Genomic DNA, 9,701 nt, shown 5'->3' with positions numbered 1-9,701 from the left:
AAGACAAATAAATTTTAAATAAATATTGCTTATGCTTCAACTTTTGTTACATTTTCAAGTAATATTAAGGGTAACGGAGGCAAACCCTAGGCTACCATAACCCCGATTGTACATAGTATTTTGGATAAGAATGTTCAATATATATATTAGACAATTGTTTTAGATATCACCTATCTACTCATAAACAATATTTGCACAAAATCATCTATCATTGTATTTTTAAACACTAGATTTTAAAGAGCCAAAAATCTTGATTTTCGCTCTGAAGTCCATATAGTACAAGAGTGAAGCAATCCACTTTATGGCTATCCCTTTTCTTTACTAGTTCAAGGAAGCGCTTCATCTAAGTATTACTTGTAGCATTAAATTGAATTCCTCTTGGTTTCACCCATCTACTCATAACCTTGTTGCAAAGAACCTCAAAATTAAAATCCAAGGAGGAAATAGTATATACATGTATGCATCCTGCAAGTAAAGGGGGGGAGTCTCTACATAAGAGGGTGATAAAATTAAAATATGTATAGGGAGGATTCCTTTTAGGGGCTTGAAGGGCTTTAACACACGTAATAAGGGTACTTAATAAGAGCTACCCTATTGATAAGGAAGGATGAAGTTCTATGCTTTTGTATCATGTGACAATAATGGTACTCGGTTACTAACAATTCATATAAGTATGGTAACTTCTTATGAGTCATGAGGACGCGGATGTAGGCAAATGGGAAGGCCTCGTGTGGGTTGGGGCAAGGGGTCCACAATGATGCCCTCAATGGGGTCCACAAGGGTCCAGCTGAAGCGGAGGCTGAGGTGGTGTAGGAGCAATAGGGTCACCATTCGCGCAAACTCAATGCCCGCACACATTCGAGGTCCTCCTCCAAATGGCACAAATGTGTATGGAGCTGGCCCAGACCCCTCAAACCTCCTTGGATCAAACTTGTGGGGCTCCTCAAAGTACTTTGGGTTTTTGTGTGTTGCATGCACAGTCCAAAATATCTGCATCCAGTCAAAAAGTCAATGAGTGATGGATTGACTAATCTGAAATCATTACACACCTTAGGTTAGGGTCTAATAATACAACTCCCTTCGCTTTAAGAGTCTAATCAAGAGTCTAAGCGTGGAACTACCTTAGTACCTTCTTTTTTTTTTTGGGGGGGGTGGTTTTAGTTCTTGTATACCTTCCAGCCCTTCGGGATCGTGAAACCGCTGTAATCAAAGGTCTTGATAGCCCGACGCCATGTGCCTTGCGAAGGTGGTTGGAGCCTAAGCGTCTCCAACACCACTCGCCATGAGAGGCTCATTTGCTTGATGTCTGACCAGTTCAGCTCGCCTTCTCCTGCGCGCTCCTTCCTTGCTGCTATCTCCTTGTGCTCTGCAGCGGCAGCATTGATCCAGACTTAGATCCCATTTGTCAACCCGTATCACGATTATAGCATCCAATGACTGATCACAGAGATCTCGATTACCTCTCCAGACGTCGTCCAAGATGTCAGGATTCTCCGCCAGATACTTGCACACCATCGTTATCGCGATGGTGCTTGTATCATGCCCTGCAAAAAGCAGCGCCAATATATTCTCGCTGATCTCCCTGTCGTTCAGTGCCTTCCCTTCCTCATCCTTAAAGGTCAGCAGACACGACAGAAGGTCCTCCTTATCTCCAACTCCCGAGCTCCTCCGGTCTGCCGCCATGTCGTCCCTCCTCTCGCGAATCCATTTCTGAAACGTTCCTCGAAGAGTACTGGCAGCGGCCATGGCTTTTCTGTACCTGGTGCCGGGCAGGTTGATGGGAAAGCTCAGGAAGCCTTTGACCGCGGTGGCGAAGAGCTCCTCGAGCATGTGCTGCTCTTCTGGGTGGTGGCGGCTCATGAAGAGCTGGCAGGCGAGGGAGAAGGCGAGGCGCTTCATGGAGGGGAAGACGAGGACCTGCTGGCGGCCGTCCCAGGAGTCGTCGAGGAATCCGGCGATGGTGCGGCTGGACGTGGCGACGTATCTCTGGAGGGTTTCGGGCCGGAGGAAGGTCATGACGGCGGCTCGGATGCGCTTGCATATCAGGATTCAGGAGACGTTTTAGACAAAATTCCGATTACAATTGTGACATTCTAATGTGAATTAAATGATGGCAACATTATGAGCTTTGACAGGCAGTGATCACATGCCTAGCGGCTAGTTAGGTGTACTACAGCCTAGTTAGGTTCGGTTGGGGCACCAATGCCAGGAAAACAAGCCTAGTCTTGAACATTGAAATTTACCTGTAACACTAAAATTAACCATTAACAAAACCTTCAAATATAAATATATTACCTCTTTAGTTTTTCGTTCAAGGTTTTTGCTCTCTAGAAAAGAAGTGGTTTTGCAAGCACAAGGGGCCATGGGGCTACTATTATGATATGTGTCATGGGCCCAACATGTGTCTTGGATCCCCATGAGTCTTAGCCTCACATGTCACAACATCTTGAACCATCTCAACCACGCATTGCACTCCCCCTTTTGGGCTAGAAGCTACTTTACACACACCCGTACCCTGGGGTCAACATCGTCATCACAATCCACTTGGATGTCTCCTTCCCAACAAATAGTGTGTTTCTAAGCTCACGTAAAGGCACAAGGTCGAAGATCTCTATCTAATTGCACCAGCCCACTCATCTCTTGCCCTAGCCTAGGTGTAGCACCCCACCTCTCACCCCATGAAAATCGAAAGCCCATTTACTCAATACAATCACCATCCCCTCTCTACATGGTCAATGGAAAAGCCCAATCTCTTTTAACCATGCTAGTGTGCATGGAGACACATCCCCTGCCACAAGATGCCCTAGAGAACGAAGTGCATGACGAAGGCAACTCCCTACATTTCCACCACCTTGGGCTTGTGGTTGCCTACCTCCCAAACACATGTACTTGCGCTCTCTCTCTCTCTCTCTCTCTCTCTCTCTCTCTCTATCTATCTAAATCAAAGGCTCATAATATTTCTAGCACTATAGGGTAAGAGGGCCAATTGTAGAGTAGGGGCCATTAAAAACACACTTTGTAAACACTAGCAAGGCAAATTAAAAAAACACCCCAGCACCCATCATAACTAGTTGTTCTATCTAGATGGTTACCAAGAAGATGTGTGGTGTCACCTAAGTCCACGAGACAAAGGTGACTCATCTATCTTACATGTGGTAAGTCTTACCTGTGGCAGGAAATAGATGTGCATCTTTTAACCTATTCTACGACTGGTCCATTCACCCCAAAGGGAAAAACAAGCTGCTTTTTCACGTGAAGAACTCTCTTACTTTGGCACGATCGCCCGTGAGGCTTGACAGGGAGCCCGCGCCGATGATGGATGTCATGGCCGCCGGCCATGCCAGATGAACGAGCTTGTTCTCGCTGCTGAAGACGAGCTTGTTGCCCGCAGGGCTCGCGAGGACGACTGTCGGGTCGCCGATAAGGCTGGTCTTGAAGACCTCCCCGTGCTTCGCCACGCGCTCCTCCATGAACTCCCGCAACCTGTTCTCCTTCGTATGGCGTATGAAGGATAACGTCTCACCAACGAACGGCCATCCCAGGTTGCCTGGTGGCAGGGGCAGCTTCCTGAGATTTCTCTTCCACCATAGCTGCAGAAGCAGGGCTGTGCCGACGATGACGACGACTGCGATGGCAGTCGAATGGTATGGCGGCCTTACGAGATCGGCCACAGCTGCTGCGGCTGCGGCGCCTAATTTGACTCTCCACATCGTGCACGTCTCTGCAAGCTGGAGAGAGAGAGAGAGAGAGCATGTAATGCGCTAGCGTAAAGGGGCCAATAGATTGTCATCTAACAATCTTTCATTATAAAATTACTAGGAAAAATATTAGGATATTTGGATATTTTTATCAAGTAGTTTTAGTTACAAATGAAAGGTTCATAAAAGAGGGACGTACTCACTTACAAATGAAAGGTTCATAAAAGAAGGACATTATTGAGGGGCCAATAGAGTGACACTCAAGGATGTATTGCTTTAGAGTTTTACAAAATTTAAAATATAAAAAATTTACATGGCTTAATTGTTTGACTTAAGTTAAGCTCATTTGTAATTTTGAAAAATTCATATTTTATTGTTAAGTGATTAAAAAAATCACAATTTTCTTGTAAAATTGTCACTCAATTGGGGTGGGGTGTGCTTTCCTTTTGGAGGGCACCACTTCATTGGTCCATTTAACATAATTGTAATTCGAATCAAAACAATAGATAAGATTATTTACATCCACAAGCTCAAGGCCCAATCCTTTTTCCCATCTACCTAACATCTTACAAGCAACTCTACATACATTAGCTCGTTTAGTAAGAACCCTAAAGATAGTTACACTATCCTACCTAATAGCTTCCAACACCTTTGCTACCGTGCTCTTCCTTTCTTTCCTCATCACTTTTCTCTTTCTATTGTTCCATACGTGCTTGACCACCACTCCCCTCACCACATCACACAATTTCATGGTTTCTTCATCCCCTATCACCAAACAACACAATTCTCGTCTTGACCATATCACTTAAGCATGTAGAGTTAAACCAATTCTTTAGCTTCTTCCAAACAATTATACTCTCTTCCCAAGGTGTTTCACAGTCTCCTCTTGGGTGATAATGCACAATTAGAACTTAATGCTAATCACCCTCCAATTCTATCTTTGGTAGGCAATTTTGACTCTACAACTTTCCACATCATTGAGTTCAGTTGTTGGCTTAGTGTGGATTTCCAAGTTCTAATTGGTCTTCTCCTCCATGTTCACATAGTGGAATGCATGCATATATTTTTCCAATTACTATGGACCTTCATGGAGATTTCCAACTTCTCCTCTTGGAAATCTCCTCTCAACCTCATTTAACTGTAAGCTTTCCCTTATGATTTTCTAATGATTTTCATACTTTCATTGGTCCTATCTTAGCCAAAGGTGGCCATGTTTAAGATTTCCTTTGCAATATTACCCTTAGTCATTTGTCTTTATCTTGATCTAGATTATGCATGGCGCAAATCTCCTCGAGCATATTTTTTTCCAAGGGTTATATGTATTGCGATAGTGTACTAGCTCCCTTCTTGGGATTTTTCTCCTTTCACTTGAATCCTTTAATTATTTATTTCCATGTCTTCATGAGGCTCCTGAGAGTCTCGTATCCTTACATGGCCAGTTTGGAGACTAATGCTAATAGCTTTCCTTCCCATATTAATATCTCACATTTTTTACCTACTAGCTTTGCTTTGCTTGAAAGGTGAAGCAAGAGTGGAAGCACGAGTGGAAGCAAGAGACAAGCAAGGCTATAGAGATTCAAGCAAAGAAGAGAAAGAGTAGTATGTGAAATCTCCAACAGTCACAATGTATGACCTACCTTCCCTTATTCTATTTTCATGTAAAGTATAAAGAATAAAATGATTGTGATGGAAAGTCGCCACTTGTAGGTACAAGTGTGTAGACAGCAAGTACACGTAAATGTAGGCAACTAGGCACAAGAGACCTTTAACCCCCAACAAGTGTCCACTTAAAGGTGAATGTACTTGAGTGTGGAGAAAATTTAAGAAAAGTGACAAAGTACAATGTGTATATATAAGTAGAATAGGATGAAAAATATATGCCATCTCATCATATATCCATAATCTTTCTAAGGAAGGCATAACGTTCCACTAGAAGACTTTTAGTGAGTAGATTTGTAGGATATTCATTAGTCAAGATCTTGTTGAGCTCTATCTGCTTGTCCTTAATCACCTTTCTAATGAAGTGATCATAGACCTCAATGTACTTGTACTTCACATGAAAGGCTGAATTACGTGCAAATTGAGCAAATTGAATGATACTCATAGAGTTTGAATGCATTGTAGTAGCAATGATAGTTATACCAAGGTCTACACCAAATGGCCTAACTATAGGGCCTTCTTGCAAGCTTCATCAGTGGGGCTACAATGTACTTAACCTCGGTAGTAGCAAGATCATGTATTTCTACATCTTGGACATCCAAGTCACAACACATCTAGCAAAGATGAAGACATAGCTAGTCTAGGTGAACTTCCTACTATTTGCATGTCTTGAATAGTCAAAGTGTGTGTAGCCCATTAATCTATTATTCTTGCCACCATTATAAATATATATATCTATAGTGTTCTTAAGGTATCTCGTGATACCCTTCACTGTTATGGAATTATATCTATAGTGGATTTTGTTTATTTGTTGCATAATCCGTGGCTTATCACATGACTCCGCATATGTGATACTAGTCACATTATGCTTAGCAGATAGACGGGAGAATACTAATGTGTGTTGTGTTGTGGAGAGTAGATAATTAGACGAAGTTAAGAAAATTATTATTTTGGAGTGCATATTCTAATGCATGCAATATATGTTTTATTACATGGAAAATATTTAAACCCGTTTGATGTATTTATTAGAGAAGGCACAATGTTATTTTTGTAAAGCTATTAGAGTAGAGTGCATTTTGATTTACTTGCAGAAAAGCAAGTCATGCAAGATGAGAAAAAGTAAAAAAACGTCATATTGGGAAATATGAAAATTTACCATAAGTTTGGGACACATGGTCAAATCTTTGGATTTGTCATAACTTGAACACTATAACTCCAAATTGAGCACTCTATAGCTCGAATGATTCAATTTTTCAAGTGCTTTCGAATGATAGGTTCTTATGGACATGTTATTTGGGTGCTATCTTTTTAGTATTCAAAAAATAGGAATTGGGAGATTCCCAAACTCACTAATATTGTGTTAAAACATAAAAAGGATGCTTTCGATGTATTTTGGGCATGCAATATTTATTCATTATTATAAATACATGTGTGGGAGAGGTTCTCACCCATGCATGGGGAAAGATTGTACGGAATCTTATGTCATGCATGTTTTCTCTATTTCTCTTCTTTGATTAAATTTGTGATTAATAATTGATTATTGTATGGTGAGGGGGTTTAACATTCAAGGCGTCCCAATATTGTCTACTAAGTATTGCCATATACCTAGCCACAACTCCCATTACAAATGCTATGTCAGGTTGAGTGGCTATCATGGCATTCCTCAAACTATCCACCACGGATGCATATGAGATCTTGGCCATCTTGGCCCTCTCACCAATAAACTAGGGATAATCTACCTAATTGACCTTCACATAAGAAGGCAATGGGTACCTAATTGGCTTACTAGCTTGCATATAGAACCACTCAAGGACTTTCTGAATGCATTCCTTTTATGACAAGTAGAGAAATCCTTTAAAGTGTGCATCATGTGTATACGAAGTAGGTGAGAGGCATACCCCATGTCCTTTATCTCAAAGCTCTTCTTGAGTCCAATCTTCAAAGAATCTAGCTTATAATGAGCCCTCCCAATAATTAGCATGTTATGAACATATAGCACCAAAATGATAAGTCTACTTTCATGGGCCTTCTTTATGTAAAGTCACAAATCCATATCACTATGGGAGCAACCCTGTGAATGCATAAATATATCAAACTTATGATACTATCCCCTAGGCACTTGCTTAAGTCCATAATGACTCTTTTTCAACTTGTACATTAGGTATTTCTTGCCTTTTTCTTCAAAGCCCTTAGGGCACTACATATAAATGTTCCCACGTAGGTTTCCATGAAGGAAAGTTATTTTAGCATACATCTAGTATAGGTCAAGATCCATATGTGCAACCAAGGCTAATATCAAGATAGTGTAGTCAGCTTGACTACATGAGAGAACATCTTATCAAAATTAATTCCCTTTTCTTCCTTAAAACCCTTAGCAATCAATCTCACCTTATATGTTAGCTAAGGGCAATGAGAGAGATACTCTTCAACATGTGTATCTACTTATATAGCAATGCATGCTTCCCATTGGATAAAGTAACCAAAACCCATGTACAATTTTTCTATAGTGAATCATACTCAGACAGCATGGCCCTCTTCTAAGAGTGACTAGTATCCCAGTACATAGCCTCCTCATAAGTAAGAGGCTCACTAGCATTAATCACCATAACGTAATGCATAGAGGGTTCAAAACAATCAATAGAATGGGAGGCTCTAGTAGCTCAAGAGGAGGTGGGGGGTCTATACAGCATGTACTCTCTAAGCTAACATCATGATCTTGCATAATAGATGGATCCTGGGCCATTGCATCATCAAAAATTATAGTAAGCTATTTAATTGGATTGGCTATACTCTAATAAGAGGCTCCTCCTAAAAGATCACCATGCATATCTCAATGATCTACTCTTGTCTTATATGCATATTTTCCTCATGGAATATGACATAATAGTTGCAAATAGTCTTTCGAGTCTACGAATCTCAAAGGTGATATCCTATCTCACTTACATCACCATATCCAAGAAAGATACATTTGACAAATATCAGATCCATCTTATTGTATTTTTCTTTAAAAATATGGTATAAAGCCTCATATCCAAAGACACACAAGTATGCATATGAGGGAGATTTACCAGACCATATTTCCTCTATAACTCTACTACAAAGAGTAGTATATGGGAATCTATTAATCAAGTAAATTGCAGTAGTTACTACCTCAACTGAAAAGTATTTTGGGAGCCTATTTAACTAAGCATAATGCTAACTCTTCTTAAATAGTCCTATTCATGCATTTTGCAACACCATTTTAGGGTGGGTATAAAGGGTGGTCAATTGATGATTAATATCCCTCTCATTATCATAAAACTACTTAAATTCCTTATAGACATTCATCCCCATTATCAAATTGTAGGTATTTTAGCCTATGTTTAGATTGGTTCTCAACTAAGTAAGAAAGTGCTAAAATATAACAAAGATATCTAACTTTTGCTTTATGATATAGACCCAAACCTTATGCAAATAATCACTAATGAATATCATAAAGTACAAAGGTATTTAGTTTCATTTGGTCACCCCCCCTTACACCCCACACTAGAATGGTATTACAAAGTGCATGAACAAGACTATTCAAGAGAGGATCCACAATATGCTTATTCATGCAAGCTTACCTAATGCATTTTGGACTAATGCAATTACTACTGCATTTCACTTGATTAATAGATCTCCCTACACTACTCTTAGTGGTCAGGTTGTTGAGGAGGTATGGTCCGGTAAACCTCCCTCATATGCATACTTGTGACTCTTTAGATATGTGAGGCATTCTACCATATTCCCAAAGATAGGTGCAATAAGTTGGATCCAAAGTCTATCAAATGCATCTTTCTTGGATATTATGATGTAGGTGAGTTAGGATATTGTCTTCAAGATCCACATGCTAGGAAAGCTATCCATAGCCATGATGTTATGTTTCATGAGGAAAATATGAAAAAGCAACCTAAGCAAGTGATTAAGGTAAGTAGGCTAATGTTTTAGGATGAGCCTCATGTTATTGTACAACTAGCCCCAATTAGATAGCCCAATTGTTGTTAATGCTCCAATAGCCCAAGACCATCCTATAGTGCTTACAAGATCATGATTATAATGGACAGAGAAGACAACATATACCGGCTCCACAGCTAGTCTTATGAGGCTCTACTAGAGCCTTGTGTACTAATTGCTATGAGCCTACTATGCATTGTGTCATGGTGATAGATTCTAATGAGCCACTTACTTATGAGAAGGCTATCCAAAGATGTGATAGTTTCTTTGGGAAAAGGAATGTGCAGTCTGAGTTTGATTCACTACAAAAAAATCATACTTTAGATTTGGTTTTCTTACCTAATGGTAAATATGTATTGCCATGCAAGTAGA

General features: G+C 40.3%; 1 protein-coding gene across 1 annotated transcript; it reads right to left on the bottom strand.

Moving 5' to 3' along the window:
• Window positions 1–282: 282 nt before the first annotated feature.
• LOC148027847 (cytochrome P450 716B1-like) lies at window positions 283–3,759 on the bottom strand. The gene is made up of 4 exons (XM_087689559.1): window positions 3,270–3,759; window positions 1,461–2,034; window positions 1,173–1,366; window positions 283–990 (listed from the first exon to the last, which is right to left on the bottom strand). Exons 1-4 carry the CDS (start codon window positions 3,708–3,710, stop codon window positions 685–687), a joined length of 1,515 nt encoding a protein of 504 aa, XP_087545685.1. The 5' UTR covers window positions 3,711–3,759; the 3' UTR covers window positions 283–684.
• Window positions 3,760–9,701: the final 5,942 nt, after the last annotated feature.

Source organism: Lygodium microphyllum, chromosome 12 (genome assembly GCF_053477565.2).
Source record: "Lygodium microphyllum isolate KBCC chromosome 12, Lygodium_microphyllum_v1.1.10, whole genome shotgun sequence".
NCBI classification, from domain to species: Eukaryota; Viridiplantae; Streptophyta; class Polypodiopsida; order Schizaeales; family Lygodiaceae; genus Lygodium; species Lygodium microphyllum.
Note: the sequence above shows the minus strand (reverse complement) of the source record. Positions and strands in the feature narration are given on the sequence as shown.